Raw genomic sequence first — 20762 nt, 5'->3', positions numbered from 1 at the left:
AAATAAGACTTAGGAACTGCACTTACCCACTGTTTACGAGCATGATTTCTCCTCTTAAAGTACAAAATTAACTTCTTCCGCATTGCCTGGTTTCTACAGCGGAGAAAAGGGGGAAAAAACATAACAGTCCGTTAAAATGCGAAGTCCTGCACACCCCTTCTGTTTTCAACACCATGCAACAATTTCTACCTTCCCGCTGAAATGACGCAACCTCAGAACGGTGGATGTGGCACCTACAATAGCACGGCACATACGGCCCTTACTATCACTCTGGAGCAAAACTGAGCCGGTCCCTGCAGTTCTGCTACGCAGGCCAAAGTCTTTCTCAATGCTCCTTTGATAAGCTGCATTGTTTGCCTTGCAGTACGCACTTCACCTGGGGCTCGTCCGGTCATCCCAGCGCCTAACCCTACCGACGTTTACACGTGTGTAACTTTACTCACTGATGTGTTTCCAGGATCAGGGCCACAGATTCTAACCAACTTCACTAGCTCCCTTAATCCTCCTGACCTCTGCGACTAATCTTACCGCTCGCTATCACACGTAGCCCCGCAGATGCCAAGTGCTCTACGTTATGTCAATAGCACCAGTCCCGGGAGCAAGCACTAGCCAGCAGAGTGCCTGTTGGAGAACCAGACCCTTCATTTCCCAAGTGACGAAAGAAAGACAGCCACATAACAGTAATGGCGTATTGGTGCCTACAGTCCCCGCCCCCACGGTCCTGCCTCAAAGCATTAACTACCCAGCACCCCTATGGTACAATGAAATGTTAAGACGCGGTTTACAGCTGGAAAAACAGAGGTGAGAGTAGGAAAAAAATACAGTAGCGCTCTATGGAAGCTATGCCGCAATTACAGGGCAATGGGATGTTTCTGCTACAATGCTCAGAAATGAAGGAGAGCAATGCTGACGTTTAAATCGCCAGGTTCGGCTTCGGCGGGACTGAGTCGGCAGCTGATGCCTCTCTTAGGTCCCAGCTCAGAAAGGTACTTAAGCATGTGCCCAACTTTCAGCATGCGAATACCCCATTTATTTCACTGATTAACGTTAGGCAGGAGCCAAAGCACCTAGCTGCATCAGGGCCTGAGAGCTGGGGTTACTGCTGGCTGCAGACAGAGACAGTGCTGCAACTTTCCACATTGCGGAAGTTTTCTTTACTCTAGGCTTGATTTGCTCTTTCTGGAACGCTGCAGTTCTGCAGAGACAGAGGGGGCTGCCGGAGACGTATGGATGTAATTACAGCTCAGTGCAACCTCTCTACACAGAGAGGTAAAGTGACTTTCTTAGGGTCATACAGCAAGCCAGCGGCACAGCTGGGATTAGAACCCTCAAGAGTTCCTTGTTTCCAGCCCAGGACTCAAACAAACAGGACCACGCTGCCTCTCCACTTACCTCTCAAAGAGAACTTTAGGACAGCCACCTTCCCAGCCTAGGGAAGGCAGAGCTGCCCGGAACGCATGCCTGACTAGCCAACACACACACAGTGGGCTCGATTTCCTACCTACAGAATCCAAATGATCGGAAGTGGCAGGTCTGAAGTGATGGTTTCAAGGGAAACCTGGGTGCAAGGAAATCTCCCACCCCTTTTACTCCCTGGGAACCCTGTCCTGTAAAGGAGCAAGCAAATCAATTGAGTGAGCTCAGCATCTTGCAGGAGCTACTGAGCACCATGCAGGATCAGGACCTCAGCAGCAGCTATAAGGGATAAAAAGTAACCCATGTGGATAAAACCAATCCGCACTTTCAGCCAGACACGTCTCAGCCCCCCCCCCCCCCCCCGGCCCTTTTTTAAGAGGTCCAAAATACCATGTAGAAAAGAAAAAGTCCCCACGCCTAAGGATGGAGAGCTGAGGGGCTCGCAGAAGCCTGTGAAATGTTGGCTGAACCCAAGTGCTGAACTGTTTCAAACACATATTCGCACTGCCAGTTGTTATTGCAATAGAAACTCTTGGCAAAGAACAAAGATCAGGTGCGAGTGTGTGTCTGCAAAGAAGCCTTTGATCCCAATGAAAGTAGAGCTGCATGGTGTGTAATTACTATCAGGAGCCTAAAAAGAATCTTTCCCACCCACCCAGGAGTTCCCAAAATGAAATACACCCAGTGTTCTCCGTCTGGCTCTCCCTCCCTCTTCCCCTCCCCATGTCCCTTGACTGGAAAAAAATACAAAACAGAGAAGTAGAGTGGATGGACTTCATTTTCAAAGGGATCCACAGACCCTTGGGGACCCACGATACACACTGTGCCCTCCCGCCCCTGCCGCCGCAATAACCGGCCACCATCTGGACCTCCTGCAGGAGCTGCATTGTAGACACTGGATCCTTCTAAGCAGCATTTCTCCAAAACAAAGGGAGCAGCCCAAGAGCTAGCCAGCCAGAAAAAGGGATGGATGGATGGATGGATGGATAAAAAAGGAGGAGGTCACCTTTATACAAAAAGTGTATAGAGTTGGATTTACTCTCTGGAGAAGAAGGGACGATGCTGACTGCCTTCTCCCTCCTCCAACAGCGCACAGGGTCCTAACAAGACTCTTTCTATCCTTCGCCGTTCAGTCACCCACATTTGCTTTGGCTGCTTCTCAATTCCTCTCCTGGCATTTATAGGTTCTCTCTCTAGATGGTAAGCTCTTTGGAGCAGGGGCTGTTCTTAAACCTGCCTGCAAAATGCTAGCCAAATAATAATGGGACATGGGTCAAGGTCCTCCTCTTGTTCCCAGCAGCCTGTGACCGTGCTTATCCTATTGGGCTCTGCTTTGATTACCCAGCAGGATGCACACAACTCTGACTTGATTCGTGGTCTGAGTAATAATGTTCTATTCTGTTTTCCCCTCTTATTTAGTTACCAGTGGTGTCAAAGGAATGCTGGATCCCAGAGCTCCGGTTAAGCCGCACCACATTGTCATTCTCTCTGACTTCACCTTGAATGCTTTGATGTAAAAATAGAATTGGATTTCCAAGGTAGCGCTTGCAAGTGGCATCTGCAACCTCCTTGTTCAAACAGGAAACAGTAGCTAACTGCCTGAATTAGAGTCAAGCATCCCCAGTTTGAGACTTCTGAAAGTAAAACACTCAGCCTGAAACCACCATGCACGTCCAATTATGGGCAGCGATAACGTAAACAGAATTAATACCGATGTCAAATATTAGCATAAGGCTTGTGTGTCCCTGCAGATAACTGCCTGGATCTAGAATTTTTTTTTGAACCAGGGCCTGCATATCAAACGGCACCCTTTTTATTATAATGATGATTATATGTGCATATATATATGGACAGTGTTGATCACAAAAGAAAAAAAATCTATGCCAGAGGGGCTGTTTTTTGGGGAGGAGAGGGGATCACTCTTTTTGACTGTATGTTTGCAAAGGACACACTGTTATTCCAATCTGCATTGCAATGATCAGAGCCCAACCCATTAGACCAGAGGTGGGCAAACTACGGTCTGGGGGCCGCATCCATCCCGCCAGACGTTTTAATCCAGCCCTCAAGCTCCCGCCGGGGACAGGGTCTGGGGCTTGTCCCGCTCTGGTGCTCCAGCCAGAGAGCGGGGTAGGGGGCTTGTCCAACTCCATGCGGCTCCCAGAAGCAGTGGTATGTCCCCCCTCCGGCTCCTACGCGTAGGGGCAGCCAGGGGGTCCGCACGCTGCCCCTGCCCCAAGCGCTGCTCCCGCAGCTCCCATTGGCCAGGAACCACGGCCAATGGGGGCTGCAGGGGCGGCACCTGCAGACAGGGCAGTGCGCAGAGCCGTCTGGCCCCACCTCCGCATAGGAGCCGGAGGGGGGACTGCTTGAGGTAAGCATCACCCAGAGCCTGCGCCCCAACCCCCTGCCCCCCAGCCCTGATTCCCCTTCTGCCCTCCAAACCCCTTGGTCCCAGCCCAGAGCACCCTCTGGCACCCCAAACCCTTCATCCCCCGCCCGGAGCCCGCACCCCCTCCTGCATCCCAACCCCAATTTCATGAGCATTCATGGCCCGCCATACAATTTCCATCCCCAGATGTGGCCCTCGGGCCAAAAAGTTTGCTCACCCTTGCATTCGACCTATTTAACCAACATCACTGAGAGAGGCTTTTCTCCACTGGATCACACAATCCCATTGTGCTTCGCCTAAATTTCTACAGCATGTTCCATCGAAGTGTTTTGCAGCTAATTGTGGACTTAAACCTCACCATCCACCTGTGAGGAAGATAAAGTATTCTCTCCCGCTTTTAAAAAATGGGGAAACTGAGGCACGAGGTGAAATGACTTTGCCCACTATCATGCAGTGAGTCACGGAAAGAGCCAGAGACCAGGACCCAGGACTTGTTGTCCTGTGCTTCATCCATTAGGCCATGTTTCCTCTCTGGAATACTGCAGCTCGGGTGGATGAAGATGAAATGCAGCCAGATCCAACATAATATCAAGGCCTGCAAAATATCAGGCCTTCCAGGCAGAAAGTTCCTTCACTGCTCCACCCCCCACGCCCTTGAGCTTTCTCTCCCAAGTCCTCTGAAGAAACTCTTGGCTTCTCACTGGCCCTGCTGAGCCAGATCCACTCAGAACACTGGAATTAACCTCTGTTCACCCCAACAGTCGGGATGTGTTTTCTTCTCTATATTCCAGCGCAATGTGGTGCCACAGCAGACAACAGTTTATTTTTAAAGAGGCACTGTCACAATCTGGACTTCTGTGTGAACAAGCTTTGATAGGAACCTAATCCCCAGAAACACATTCCCATTATTTTCAAATTCCAGTGGAAACAGGTCATCTGAAAACACAGTGTTGCCAACTCTGATGATTTTATCACAAGTCTGAGGACATTTGCTGCTTTTCGTCAAGCCCCAGCTCTCGGAGTCAGGTGATGGTGAGCACTTCAGCTTTAATTAAAAACGAACAACATTTTATTTCTGCATTTCCCGGTTACAGAGAAAAGGGTGAAAACGTGAATCCTAAACCTCAAACATGAGAAGGCAAATCAAAGGAACCCAACAGCTATTACTGTTTAAAATCTGGGATTGAAGAGAGCCTGGCTGGTTTGATTTTTGAACGTTTGGGGTTGGCAATGCTGAATCACAACTCTGCAGGAGAACTGAAATTGACCAGAAACAAAAGAAAACCCAACACATTTTCAGCTTCCAAGCAGCACAAACCGTGGAAAAAGCATTCGGGGGCTTGACTCACCAGTCCAGTGCCAGGCAGCACAACTGCACTAAATCAGCAGAGCTCCGCTGACCTAAAACTGGAGTCAACGCAGGGGTGAAACAGGCTCTAGATTGCTAACGCTATTTCAGTTTTAATCACTGGGGGGCCTGATTCATCCTCCAATGGGGAAGTCAATGGGAGTTGCAACGGTCACTGATGACAGGATTGGGCTCACTGGTGTCAATTTAAAGGTAAGTATGGAAATCCATTTCCACAGAAGAGTATCCCTTTAAGCTTTGCCTCACACCTGTGAGGTCGGAAGGCTGTGGCTGCCTTGAAACTCATCGGCAGATAGGAGAGTAAATGAGGAAATTTAGAGGAAAGGCAAAGGCAAAATTTAGAGGCTCCATTTCCACAGAAGAGTATCCCTTTAAGCTTTGCCTCACACCTGTGAAGTCGGAGGCTCTTACGCAACTGATGAGTAGTCTTGAGTTTTGTATTACGTCTGACCTTGAGAATACTCATGTAGGCAAAGGCTTAATCACTCTGCAGCTGTAAAGCCTGGAAATGTCTTGAAAGCCAGTGCACGTTTATCACGATCAGGGCTGAAATAATCAGCTAACGGAAGGGTCGTGTTTGTTTGGTTTTTTAAAACATACTCTAAATGTTTTTGCTGCTTTACCTTTCCTGTTAAGGTCAAGCCTGCAAAGGTTAGTACGATCTTGCGAAATATAAATACGCTTCACAGTTTATCTTGCTACATACACCGCTGTTACTTAGAAACCATTTGCAGGGAGGTTAACTGAGAGCACATGTCTGAGGAGCACACGTTCTGCTCCCAGGGCAAACCGAACTTCCCGCTGCGCAGCCGGTGAAGGTAAAGGCTGTCCTCTGTAACAGCTGGAGGGGCACACAGTGCATGTAGCAGAACTTTAGGAAGGTCATCGTCGCAGTACACCATCCCCTGCAGGGGCATCCATCCTCAGGAACTATGTCTGCAGTCCCTGGGCTCTTAAAGATCTGGAGAATTCAAAGTGATTGAAAAAATAAACGGATGGAGGTATGGAGCTAATCTTGAGAGTTAATTTTGAAAGCTGTGCTATGGATTGAGAGCAGGGAGCCATGCCAAAAAACTTGACTTGGATTCTGAGCTGCAGATGTGCTGGAAAGAGATCCGTTCGAGTGATTTGTACAGAGGTTTGCTCACAATTAGTTGACTACTCAGTCTCCTCCGAAAAGCTGGCGGATTGTGAAGCAAGGTAGGGAGGTACTTGAGATCCCTAGAAATGCAGCTGTCTCCAGAGTCTGCTTCAGAACCAGGAGAAAAGGGGGGGTAAAATCAAGGCAAGGGATGTGAAATCTGCAGCAATGCCATATGCTCAGCCTCTGAGGCAGGGAGTGTTTAAAACACAGTTTACGGCCACCCTTGGGCTTATGGTATGGAAGTAGAGCCCAGAGACTCCTGATTTGAGATATGCCAGAGCCCAAGCCTATTATTCATCTCAAATCGCTCTGCGAACCCCTTGGGGTTTTTTGTTTTTACTGCTGGTGAACTCAAACAAGAAGTCCTTTCCATTTGGCTCTTGAGGAGGACAGGAGCCCAAGCAAACACTATGCAGGTGTGCAATGCTGTATTTTACAACATGGTTATCTTTAGAAGTGAAAGCCAGGCATAGCGCTCTGTGTCACAAAGTATGGGCGCCCCTCTTCTAGGGGGAAAAGGGTGCCAGCTGGCTGAATTGCATGGGATTTCTTGCTTGGAAAATACCAGGGGTGGCCAACCTGTGGCTCCAGAGCCATATGAGGCTCTTCAGAAGTTAATATGCGGCTCCTTGTACAGGCACCGACTCTGGGGCTGGAGCTACGGGGCCAACTTTCCACTGTGCCGGGGGGGGGGGGGGGGAGGGGGGTGCTCACTGCTCATCCCCTGGCTCTGCCACAGGCCCTGCCCTCACTCCACCCCTTCCCACCCCCTCCCCGGAGCCTGCCATGCCCTCGCTCCCCCCCGCCCCGAGCCTCCTGCATGCCACAAAACAGCTGATTGGGAGGTGCAGGGAGGGAGAGGCACTGACTGGCAGGGCTGCCGGCCAGTGGGAGGCGCTGGGAGCGGGGGTGGGGCTGCTGACGTATTACTGTGGCTCTTTGGCAATGTACATTGGTAAATTCTGACTCCTTCTCGGGCTCAGGCTGGCCACCCCTGGAATAGACACCGGTACGGATGGCCTGGTCTGAAATCAGATACTGCCCAGCCTGCTGCCAAGACAACAAAGCCAAGGGGAGAAAGTGCACAGAGTCTGTAACAGTCTCATTCCACCTGTGCCTACTTGGTCTGAGGGATGGAGGAGGAAACAGATGTTAAATAAATAAAAACGCATGGTTTTAATCATGAATGAGGTTGGGGCAGGAACCATCACCTATTAAAAAAAAAAAAACACAACAGGATTCAAAGCACCCATAATTTAAGGCCCAGTTCTGCAGCCTTTTCTCATGAGTAATCCTTCCCCACCCACGCAGCCCCACTGATTTCAATGTGATTATTTGTATGCATGAGTAAATGTTCCAGAACTGGTCCCATAATTACTAAGTACTATAATTTAAAAACAAAACAAAACAAAACAAAAACCTACCTCTCGCTCTCTAGGCAAACCAAGGGCAGCAAAGATACTCCGTTAAAGTGGATACTTTCACCTTAACGCGCTTGACATGTGGTTGTTTTCATTTTGGGCTTTCACAATGGAGGAGGGCACCCATCAGCCTGCTTTTGAGTTATTTGGCCTGAGCCCACATGAATTACTTGGCTAGAGTCAACCGGGTTGTAACCTTAACCCATTTTGTGCACGCACCCCCCGTACCCCTGCCCCAAACTCTTGTGATAAGAATTACAGCTACACACAGGTCTGGGGTACTACACAGATCTGGCCAAATCTGCCTGCACAGAAGTTTGAGCCAGCACAAGGGACAAAGGAATTTTGTTATTTCATCAAAACTAATCTCAGGTGTTTAATTACACAGGAATCCTTTTCACCAAATAGTCAGTATAAACAGAGGTAGGGATCAAGCCTGCCAAGACGTATGGCAGTAAGGGTGAATTAACTGCTGGCAGCCTGATTATACAGTGACATTTGTTGTGGAGCCCAGGGACAAAGGCAGAAGCCGGATTACGACTTGAGCTGAACAAACCAGGGAGTCTGGGGTCTTCAATCATTGGAATCCATGCCGCAAGACGGAGACGCTCCGAGATCGAAACTAACCAGCAGCCAAGGAAAAGGGAATAGCTTGTATGTAAAGGAAAGGCTGGCTTGCTTCCTGCCGGCTTGTGTTTCTGCTGCTGCCCCAGTTCCTTGTGGTACTAAGGCACATCAGACGCCGTGCCAGTACTTTGTGTTGCTTACCACGCCCCAGCTCACATGCGTGGAGGGCAGAGTGTGGAAACGGGCTACCCTTACACCTACCAAGGTGTGAGTGACGCCTGATCAAATGTATCTGAGAAAGGGCAGACGGTGCATTATAGGTGGCATGTAGCATCCCACTCATCCATTTCCTTGTTCCTGCTCTGAGATGGGACCATATTAGCAGGGTACATCCCTATTTACCCACGGTCACTTCACACCCCTTAACCGAGATGAAGTGGAGAAGCAACGCTCCACGTACAACATTCAGAACCCCTTGGGGGGGGAGCGGGGAGAAAAGGTTCCACTATCCAGAGTGTCCGTTTTCCTATTAATTTATTCCAGGGCACTTAGGCCCCACTAAGTTAACAGTGTTATTACCACCACTAATGACAAAATAAAACGGGAGCCTGATATGACAGAGGCAAATCTCTCCGGAGTTGCTGTAAGGCACTTGTAATGCATTCCATGTGCTTACAGGCACCGTTTGCGCCCAGTGACACTAGTCAAAGGAAAGATACTGTAAGTGGGTTGCCAATCACATCACCATTTTCTGAATCACATCCTTGCAAATACAAAGTGCACTTGGCTGCAGATGTCCCAAATTATCACAGCTTTTATCTGTAAATAGCAGAAAAAGGCTTGAACCACTAATCCTCCTAGAAGCTTATACGCTGCGTTCGGCATGACTGTGGTCCGTGGCGACAAGGGAATGCCGTCACAGGCAGACTGGTATTACGGGTGTCGGGGCCCTCGGAGGTTCCAGAGTGGAACTCCCTCCATGCCACACAACGTTTATGCCCCAGCCTGGTATCCACTCCTTTTTTTAATGTCCAGCGTGCTTGCATAACTTCCTTTGGCAGCTGTTCTCTCCGTGCCTGGTGTCCTGAATGTCAAACCGGGAGATTCAATTTAGGTCCTTTTTGCACCTTTGGGCTGAAGACAAAAATCAGACAAGTGCAACCCTCCCTGTAGTTCTTCAGCAGCAGCCTTTCCAGCCATAAAAGACACCCCGGCATTACCCCACTTGTCTTCTCCTGAAGCCCACGCTGTTTGTTTCAGTGCTGGCCTGTTCAAGGTATTCCATACAGAGCAAGCACCAGGCTTGGTAGGAACAACAAGCTGGGGGCTGAAATGTGATTCTCCATCATTGAATAATTCATCACAAGCTAATACTTCTGCGCGAGCACAAGCACACGGGAAAGAAAGGGGATGAAAAAACCTTGAATGGGGGGGAGAGGGGGCTGTTAGGTGAATTGCTGATGAGGTGAATGTCTGAAACTGCTCCGAGAAAGACCCGAAAGGGAATAAGCTAGCCTGGCAGAGTCTGATAGTGTTTGTGTTACAGGTCAGGATTTTGCTACGCTGATAAAGGCAAACTGATACTGCCCAATAAAAAAAAAAAAATAAAGGACCCAAACTTTCAAACTCAATGAGTGATTTTGGAGCCCTAGTTGAGATCTGAGTTTGCCCCAGGTGGACCCCTAAAAACATAGCCCCCCCAAATCATTAATCCCTTTTGAAAGCTTGAGCCTACATGCCCTGTATTGAATTCTTAACCGTGTGGCAGCATCGGATCAAACCCACTAGCTATGCTTAGCAAAATGAGCCCATCACAGTTAAAACAATATGCAACAGTGCAGTTTGGGTTGCTCCTAGAGGCATGAGAAACCCAAATCATGCAATGGTGTGACCCCCATTTCAGGTGCAACTGCAAACGCTGAACTCGGTCCAGGATCTCCAACACATCTGCAAGTGTTTCAAGAGAACATTGGCCCAGTTTGGAACAAGCTCTGATTTCACATCAGAGCCATAAAAAGCAAAGGACTGAAAATCCAGGTAAACTGAGCCTGAAGAAAAGGCCTGCGTGAAACTCTGAACAGAAGATACAGCCTGAGCCAGCTCGAGTTTAGCTGCCTAATTTCAGCTTCCTGAGCTCTTTAGGGCTCAGAGGTGGCTGATATTTTGCTCCAAACTACGGAGCCCTTTATGCAAACCATGACATAAACTTGGTCCTTCAGGGGAAAAGTCATGGTGGGTTGTTTTTCCTGACTGACTGGGTGGGAGTCTACTTTAGTAAAGGTAAAGGTTCCCACAGCGGACAGCAGGTAATTGATCCTCCTGGTGGATATCTTGTAGTTAAATCCTTTGGTGCTAGGAGTCAGAGAATATTGCAAAGGTGCTACAAGAGGTTAAATCTGGCACAAAGCTACAATAGAAAGAACCAACACAGATGAGACTGCATGTGATTACTGCAGAATTAGGTCTCCAGTGTGTTTGCTGCCTTCTTTCAGCAATGTCTGAAGCAAGGAATGAGAAGACTGTTCTGAAGCCCATTGTATATGGAGTCACTCTAATTTCTGGGCTTTCTTTCCCCCAAGCCTCGGTTCAGGACCTTTTAAATAGCCTTCAAATAATCTTCAGGGCCGACGGGAAGACTGTCAACACTGTGTTGTAAAGTTGAGCTGTCGATGTTGTGTTTTAAAATGATGAAATAATAACTAGTGCCTGATTGCTGCGGAGCCAGTGGGAAAAGCCTCTGCAGAGGATCTCATTAAAATGGGGCTATTTTAATTTTTATTGCTCTTTTACTTCTCCTTTCCCATTGACAGAGCAGCAGGTATTTTCCTTTAACAAATCAGATATTTAGCATCTGAAGGACATTCCCCCAGCAGCTCGTAAAGATTTCTAAGATAGGTCATAAGTCTTAGGCATAACCTGCTTGACAGCGCCTTAGACCTCGCAGCAGACGCAGCATACAAAATTTACTGTCCTCGCTCTAAAGTCTGCATACATAGGTGAACCAAAATGGACCCAAGCAGAAGGGGAACAGAACATAGCAAAGCAGTTAAATAAGACTTAAAAGCTTTTGTAATTGTAAACACTGGCATGAACTGGGGCATGAAATTAATGTTCACTGTACAAAGGAAAAGACCCAACACCAAGCTCCAGGAAAATAAAAGACACTGGTAACATTTTAAGAAGGGTAGAACTATCGAGTCTGTTTTGTTAACATAAGTGAAAAGCCCCAATCAGGAAGCAAACCAAACAGTAAGAATTAAACTAGAGTTGCCATCCAAAGAACACTACTATAGAGAAGCACAAATTGGGCGGGGTGGGAGGATCCTGCTTTTTGTTTTACTCCTCTGCAAACCCATTGGCTTCCATGGAATAGGAGGAGCGTAACTGACAACAGAACTTGTCCAATGGCAAGCAGAAAAAGAATCGCTATAAATTAAAAACCATCTGCATGTTGAGAGAAAAAAGTGCTAGACTGCCCTTGCAGGGCCGGGCGTGAAACTTGTTACACAGGGTGTCCTTCTGTGTTTAACATGGTAGAACTAGTTTACAGTGAAATCCTGTTGATAGTTCAGGAGAATGGTCATCCCAGATTATTTCCCTGCATAGGCCAGCTGCAGGTCTGGTTACAGCGAACCTCTGCTTAAAGTGAAATTATTCACAGGACTAGATAACCCCCTTGTACTTCAGCCTGAGGGAATTGTTGTACCTTTGTAATGCTACCTTCCAACTCTATCCTGTCCTTCATCCTGAAGACGTCTCCCTGAGGACTCTTCTGTGAGGATCACTTCACCTCCCACTGTAATTCAGCCACCTCTGGGGGTGGAAGATGGCAGCTGTTATTTGTTAGCAAAACTACACACCAATTTTAAGAGGAGTGGGGAGGGAAGAAGAAGAATGTCTCCAACCAAAACAGCAAAAGCGCCGTAGCCAGGATACCAGCATCAAAATTAATCTGGTCGAGACGCTGCGGCTTAACACGCTCTCTTCTTGCAAAAAGCGTCCTGGGATCATTAGTACCAGGAGTGGTTTGGAGCCTTGGTTTTACATCCCTTAACTCCAGGCTGGGGCACAGAAACAGTGGGAGGAATGTGACCTGTCAATTTCCTTGCACATTCAACAACAGGTAACAAAGCAAATATGTAAACCAAGACAATCTAGAAAACAAGACCTTCCAGATGGGACCACTGTTAAAAAGAGCGCATTTGGAACAGAGAGGGCTTCAGGTCCTTATGCTGACCTAGATCCAGGAGTGCATTCACTGGCTTTGATAACCAGCTGAAATGGCTAATTGGGAGGTTTCTGTGATAGGCCAGAAAGGAGGGGATTGATGTTTTTAATTTAAATGTTAAGGTTTATTTTCCAGATTTCTGCAGAACCAAATCACTCTGAGCATAAACCCCAAACCTACTTGCCTGCCTTAAGGTCTCCTTTTGCTTATTGTAACACAGTAAGTTATGGGGGCAGGACAATCAAACCCATAATAAAAAAATCCTCATTAAAGGACACCATTAATGTAAAAAAAAAACAAAACAAAAACAGTAACAGCAAAACCTGTACACTGCTACCTGGAAATATATTACCCACTACGGCTATAAGTAATCTCTAAGCTGACTAGGAACGAAAGATCAGAGAACACCATTTTCTCTCTTTTCCGTGTTTAATTCTGTGTATTTGACAGCACTTTGTATTTAATCATCAGTTTCACTGTTCCCCTGTACAGGCAGCTAGTTAGTTCCCCTTGTTTGTGTGGGTCTGTTACAAAGCAAGAGGGGAGGGAAAATCATTTAAATACTAGGAAAATGGGATTGTAAAACCACAGAAATTGGCAGGGAGACTCAGGGGCAGGTGTAATATATCTGGAACTACTTTTAAGCCATTCTTTTCACAATTGACTAGCTATCAATTTGACAGTGTCACTTTAGAGACGCTGTTTGTGACAATCGTGTTTAAATGGTGGCAAAGCAAAAACCAATAAGAACACTGAATCTGATGCAACATATCTATCAGAAAGCAAGTGACATTCTGGACATGTGATGAGCTCTGAACAGGTACAGGGATCTGCCTGCAAGGAGCTCATTGCTGGGTGGCAGCTTAATACTTCATTCCCAAAATAAGCAACAACATCCCATTGCAGAATGGATCTCCGCTAAGCTATATAGCCCTAGGTGAACTTTCAGAGAATACAGACCCCCAGGTAGCAGCATCCTTCCTGGGCTGGATCCTTCCCTAGCATCTTATTCTCCTTCTGCTGCTTTGTACTTCCCAACACCTGAACGCCAGAGGAAAATTATGAACAGGAATTACAGCCACGTAAATAATTCCCAATGTGTAATTCATCTGAGAAATACAGCCTCTTTTCCTGCCCCTGGAACATCCATGAGCATGCATCCATTTCCTTACAGTTTAATTTTTTAATTTAATAACTCCCCAGTTGAGTGCAGTGTGCTCGGGGCAAACAATTCAAAATTCCAGCTGCCCATCCATGGTCACTGGTTAGGTATATCCCACAGCATTCTTCCTGTTCCCCAACTGGATGTTGGTAAAAAAAAAAAAACCTTCCACTCTGAGTATCAGTACCTGTGGCTTTAACATTTGTGTTCACTCATGGCAAAGAGTTTCCTTTGCAAATCCCCCTGCTCATTAAACCTGTGGCCAGAACATTTGCTTAACGTGAATCGACTAGAGAACAAGCCACAGCACAGTCACCTAAAAATCCAAGTGAGTACTTGTAGAAGGGTTCTGGCAATGCTTGCCAAGCTTGAGTGATGATCAACAGAGGTAAACAGGTTATCAAAGCCATACGTTTTCTGATCCCACTTAATCAGTAGGGATGCTCTTGGTCAATATGAATGGGCTGTAATTGACAAAATATGCATGGATCCATCATTCTGGAAACAACTCTTTCGGTGCAAAAGTCAGAAGTGAAGCTATTTAGGCAGGAGGTGAGGGTAAGCAAACGTGAACTTGAAAAATTAACTATGTTTGTACAAAATCTGAGATTTAAAGATAATCCATGTTTCTGGAAGCTGCTGAAGGCAGCCGAGACTTCTCAATCATTGGAGAAGAGGCTAAACTAAGTAAAGAAATCCAGAGTAACACTTAAAATCAAGGAGAGGAAGGATAGCTTTTTGGTTAAGAAACATGAGTTCTGGCCCTAAGTTACCACCGACTTCTGATCTGACCTCAGGCACTTAATTTCTGTGCCTCAATTTCCCCACCTGAGAAATAGGGATAATATTTCCCTATCCCAGGGGGGTGCTTCATTTGTTAATGCCTCTGAGGCATTTTGCTACTCTTTGTCTAGGGCACTTGTATGGTCCCATTCCCACAAAGTCTGAGCGCCACACAGAATTTAATGTATTGATCCTCACAGCACCCATGTGAGGCAGGGCAGTGCTATCATCCCCATTTCACAGATGGAGAGCTGAGGCACAGAAAGGCAAAAACTCAATGGGGCCTCGGATCCTAAATCACTTAGGTGCTTTTGGACATTTTACCTTAAGTGAGTTGCCTAAGGTCATGCAGGAAATCTGTGATGGAAAAGGGACTTGAACCTGGGTCTCCTGATTCCCAGACTACCATTCTCCCCACTGGACAATCCTTTCCCTTTATGAATACCATAGAGATGAACACCACTTAAATGCCTAGAAATCAGGTCAATTCATAACACATTTAACTACATCCTGAATCCTGTAATAAGAAAGAAGCTCTATGTTAACTCCTTCACTTCAACTCGCCTGGCGTCTCTTAACATTCCACCAAAAGCCACAGAATATTAGGAAATGGCTGGTATGCTCGGAACGAGAACAGGTGTATCCCATGTAGCCACAACTGGGTGATTTGAAAGTAATCATCTGTATAGAATCAACCCAGACAAGAACTGTTAGACCACGTGAACCTTTTTAATTTCAATTGATAATAAATCTAGAAGTTTATGTTATATTCAATCTATCTGCAGTAACTCACTGTAGTCACTAAACATCAATTGTTTATCAAATCATTTATTGAGGTTTAAACGATAAGTAATTGACTACAGGATTATTAAAACTTGGTAAATATCTTTGTAATAATCTGTTGTTATTAAACGTTCATTACAGCCTCATTGACAGAAGAGGCACTTTAAAGTAATGTCCAACTTTTCCCTTCAATCTATCCTTCCCGAAAACACATTAAAAAAAGCAGACAGTTTATGAAGTTTCATACCTCAGCACGTGTCAAACAAAACTGCGCTTACATTTCATTCTGAAATATACCTGGACTTGAAGCTGTCAATCAGGCAAGGGAGCTCAAAGAAAAATCCACACAGTCAGACTCAACAGCACAGGAAAGTTAGAAAGGTGATTAAGGAGTGCAGGCTCTTGAAAAGCTACAAATACTACTCTGACACGGTGCTCAGCACAGATACTTCAACCTTTTCCCCTCCCCCATTCTGCCAAGTTTCAGCCACACTTGCTCTCCAAGGGTGTAACCCGGCCATCAATTCAAGAGGATCTGAGCTGATCTCTTACTTTTGTAAATTTGAGCCGAAGCTCTTCCCAGTCCTCTCCTGGGTCGTATTACACACCTGAGGGAAGCAGGGTGAACTTAGGGACTAGCATTACACATTCGCTCTCCCCCTTTGCAGTGGCTAAGCAGCAGAGCACGGTTTCCAAATCTTGCTTGCAGAGGATCCGTTTCCTCCTAGCGCAGCTTTCCTCAGCTGGCCAAAGGGTTCCGAGCAGCCACTGATGCCACCTGGGCTCTCCAACTTCTGCCCCCATTCATCCTTTTTTAAAATACATTCTCCCATATATAAAACGCACCACGCCATCCTCCTTAACCAACTCATTTAAAACTCCCTCCCCACGAAGACAGCCGAGTTCCCCCCCACAACCCCACTCCTCGCCACACAAATCGAACAGTACCTTTACCATCCCACAAACTCTGCTCTTCCTGGCTGATGTACTTTTTCAGACATTTGGATGCTCTGGGTACCAATGCAGCAACACAATATCGCTAAAAGGGTACACGCGATTTCTTTTCAGCCTTAACGGGAAATGGGATCTGGAGGCAGGCGAGCATCTCTTCTGCTCCAGCCTAATGCATAACCTGACATTTCAAATAGACTTTATTGCCACATACTTACATTTTAATATTTTCATGGTACTGCCTGGTGTCTGAAGGCTGGTTGTATAATGGCTGAAATAAACAAGAAAAACGAAGGCATAAATGTACAGTCTGACATTTAGAAACTTCAACCTGTCAGAAATGCTACTGTATCAGCGTGGACTTTCAGCTCCTCGAGAGATACGCCAGCGTAGTCCATTCTGCTCTAATGCTCTGGGCTCGGTGCCATCTCTCACTGCCCCCCTGCCCCATTCTGTTCCTCTCCTTTAATGCAGGAGGTGCTGCTTCTTCCCGAACACACAGCAACGCGGCTTGAGTCAGCGGGCATCCAAGATCAGCCCGTGGGAGGCAGGCAGCACGCAGCTGAGCTGGCTAAGAACAAGCAATTTGCTCTGTAATCCATATAAACACCATACAGCACAGCACAGGGAGGTGGGGGGAGCTGAGTGTTATTCACTTACCGAAAATGCAGTGCACCTTGGAACATATGACACGGGGGAGGATAGGAGAAGGGGGTGGGGGAAAAACAGTGTGTGCTGCAAATTGTTATGTCTACTCAAGGAAAGCCGACTTAGCCTCCAAGGGAGCCAGCCACAGGGAGGGTCAGGTGCTGGTGCCACTCAAAAGAAAGACAGAGCCCTCAGGTTCCAACTGCATTGGGATTTGGTCTGTCTCGGGGTTATCACCATTGGATCGGAGCACCTCAATCTTTAAAGTACTTATCCTCACAACACCCATGGGAAGCAGGGCAGTGCTGTTCTCCCCGTGTTACCAATGGGGAACTGATGCACACAGACACTAAGTGACTCAGTCCAGGGTCACACAGGAAATCTGCACCAGAAAAGGGAACCGAACCCAGATGTCAAGTCCCAAGCTAGAGCCCTACCCACTGGGCCACCCGTCCTTGCACTGCCTAGTGATTAGAACACGCAGTGGTGAGTCAGGAGATCTGTGTCCTATTCCTGGCTCTCTCTCACCCACACTGTAACCTTGGGCAAGTCGCTTAACTGCTGTGCCTCGGTTTCTCTATCAGTGGGATGAGGACATGCCACCTCCTGCGGAGGGTGACCTGACCCCTTCATCCATTTGCGTGTATAAAGTGCTTGGAGATTCTAGGAGGGAAGGAGCTCTTGCAGGGTGGCATGTAGTCAGTCACTAAATCCTATGCCTTCGGGATTAATGGTCATGTCAAGCACTGCCACCTGTCATCCATGGATGGGGAGTCACCGAAGTGGCACCATGGCTATTCATGGTGATGCCGGAGGCATAACCTAGATTAACTGTGCACTAGTGAGTAAAGCATGAGTACACGTGGGCCTTTCCCAGATCGGGGACATGGGTAAATCTTTCTGAGATGATGAAAGCCCTGGCTTAGGGGCATGAAATACATTTATCACAAAGGTTAGGTCCTACCACACCCCAGCAGTCGCTTGCTGGCTTTGACCGGGGGGCGGGGAAGGGGGGGCAGGGAGGAAGAGATCTCAGCCAGGGAGCCACAAGAACCACTGGTGCACCAGAGATTGCTGGAGAATGGCACCAGGACGCAGCCCGAGTACCAAAAGAGACTACCATGAATTCAGGATCATAACCAAATCAACATGTCTAGTCACTGGCCTAATTTTAAAGATAAGGGTCTGTGAGCACACCCCGCGCTGTGTTAATAAAGCCAACCACTGCCCAGCCGCAAACAGCAACTGACGAACACAATCTCTGTCTAACCGCAGAAACGCCATCCAACTGTGCAGGCAATATATCCATGAAGTTTCACTAAGCCATCTGCGAGCGATTTAACATCTGTGGCCAAGCGTGGTCAAACAGCCAGGAGTGCGCAGGATGGATGGCTTACGGTCAAAGTCTATATTCTGAACATGGTTAAATACAAACCAGCCATGTTCACTCTCCATGGTAATGGAGGTTAAACTGAGGGTTGAATGTAATTTTGTTTCACTTTAAACTAACGAAAAGAGCCATGACAAAGAGATAAAAGACTGGTTTGGCCTGTGTTTATCAGATTCCCCATCCCACAGCCTTTGAAAGGCTTGGGCTAATGGCTGTTCTACCGGCTCAGCGTCTCTCTCTCTCTCTCAACGATTTCTTCAGCATCTAAGACCCTGCCACACCCATCCAATGGACCTTTTCAGTCTATAGTAGGATACTACTACGGTCTGTTCTAGAAGCTTGTTTTTCAAAGATCCAGCCCCTGTACTAAACGTATACGCCCAATAAAAAAAACAAAACCGTAAGACAACCATAAAAAACCCACCATAGCTAAATAGGAGAATACAAGACAGTTCAGAAGCAAAGCGGCATCCTTTAAAAACTGGAAATCAAATCCTAGTGAGGAAAATAGAAAGGAGCATAAACTCTGGCAAGTTAAGTGTAAACGTATAATAAGGTAAGCCAAGAGAGAATTCAAGAACAACTAGCAAAAAAACACAAAAACTAAGACCAAAAAAAAAAATTTAAGTACATCAGAAGCAGGAACGTGGCCCCTTGATGTTTGAGGGCTAGAGGAGCACTCAAGGAAGACAAGGCCCTTGTGGAGAAGCTAAATGAATTCTTTGCATTGGTCTTCACGGCAGAGAATGTGGGGGAGATGTGGGCCTTTCTTTTTAGGTAACTAATCTGAGGAATTGTCCCAGATTGAGGTGTCATTAGAGGTGGTTTTGGAACAAATAGAAAAACTGAACGGTAATAAGCCACCAGGACCAGACAGTATTCCCCCAAGAGTTCTGAAGGAACTCAGATGTAAAACTGCAGAACTGCTAGCTGTGGTACGTAACCTATCGTTCAAGTCATCTGGTACAGAGGACGATTTAAGGATAGCTAACATAATGCCCTTTTTTTTTTTTTTTAAAGGCTCCAGAGGCGAGCTCGGCAATTACAGGCAGTATCAGTCAAATTGCTTGAAACTATAATAAAGAACAAAATTATCAGACACTTAGATAAACACAATATGTTGGAGGACGAATCACACATTTTATAAAGGGAAATCATACCTCACCAATCTATTAGAATTCTTTGAGGGTGTCAACAGACATGTGGGCAATATAGTGTACTTGGACTGTCAGAAAGCCTTTGAAAGGAGTTTCTTATTCAAAGTAAGCTGTCATGGGATAAGAGAGAAGGTTCTCTTATGGATCATTAACTGGCTAAAGGATAGGAAATAAAAGGGAGCAATAAATTATCAGTTTTCACAATGGAGAGAGGTAAATAGTGGGATCCCCAAAAGATCTGAAATGGAACCTGTGCTGTTCAAAATATTCATGCATCATCTGGAAAAGGGGGTGAACAGTGAGCTGGCAAAGTTTGCAGATGATACAAAATTACTCAAGATAGGTAAGCCCAAAGCAGACTGTGAAGAGTTACAAAGGGATCTAAATAAACTGGATGATAGGGCGACAAAATGGCTGATGAAATTTTGGGGGCAGTACTGGTGGTCTGCGTCATGATGCAGAAGTGCAACAGACTACAACTGTATCCCAGGCAATGTATGTGCTACAAGGATGCTGTGGCAACCTCCATTGGCAATGCAAGGGCTTACAAGACAAGACAGGTATGACCCAGTCAGGAGCCAGGTTAACAGCAGCTTCCCTTCCCCCGTGCACATTTCTAACACTAACCCACCCAAATCTGCTTGTTGAAGTGCAGGCAAAGAGCCGGCTGACTAACTCAAGTTTGGAAAGCTGCAGGGGAAACAGGCGTCTGTCCTGCTAAGTCCAGGTAACTTCGAGAGGGTAAGTCCATCCTCAGAATCAATGCCTGCGCTGGGAAGAGAAAAACCCAAGCGGCGACTCTGTCGCATCACATCAGCACGTCCCTCCTGATCAACAATCGAACTGGAGGGGCTCTCGTTGCAGGAAGGCTGGAGCGACTTTGCAGCGCACTTCTGCCGTGAGCTACTGTATGGGGACTGGAACGATGGGCGAGAAAACACATTGATAAATGAACATGCCTTTCTTCAGTGTGATTGGGTAAACTGAGATTGAACCGACAGGGGTTTGATGAGTCACGTAAACACCAGTTCCTGGTGGAAGGGGAGGGAGTAATGGTGGTTCGGCTGCTTATGGGTTACGATATCTTCTTGTGCACACACAGCCTTGCAAATACATCAGTTTGATTAATGTCACCAACTTCTGCTGCTTTTTCTTATACTGCCACAAGGAAAACTTGAGAGACACTATCGAATATCTTATTACCTCACCCCTCTTGTCTCTCTAGTATCCTGCGACCAACACAGCTACAACACCACTGTATCCACAAAATTTTTTGTTAACTAACAGTTTAGGGTGCTTTGAGATAATGACATGCCATTCCACACAGCACTTGAAAAGAAACCCAAACATTTAG

At 46.7% G+C, this 20762-nt stretch overlaps 1 protein-coding gene across 47 annotated transcripts in view; it reads right to left on the bottom strand.

Annotated features, from left to right (window-relative positions):
- NCOR2 (nuclear receptor corepressor 2) overlaps positions 1-20762 on the bottom strand; it is a 397818-nt gene that overhangs the window by 158441 nt on the left and 218615 nt on the right. For all 47 annotated transcript variants that reach the window (XM_037879169.2, XM_037879168.2, XM_037879164.2 and 44 more), the window contains 2 exons: positions 16432-16484; positions 27-93 (listed from right to left, as the gene is read on the bottom strand). In XM_037879169.2, the coding sequence (XP_037735097.1) occupies positions 27-93; positions 16432-16484 (120 nt within the window). The remainder of the gene's footprint in view (positions 1-26; positions 94-16431; positions 16485-20762) is intronic.

This window comes from Chelonia mydas, chromosome 15, assembly GCF_015237465.2.
Source record: "Chelonia mydas isolate rCheMyd1 chromosome 15, rCheMyd1.pri.v2, whole genome shotgun sequence".
Classification (NCBI taxonomy): domain Eukaryota; kingdom Metazoa; phylum Chordata; order Testudines; family Cheloniidae; genus Chelonia; species Chelonia mydas.
This window is presented reverse-complemented; position numbering and strand designations above follow the sequence as displayed.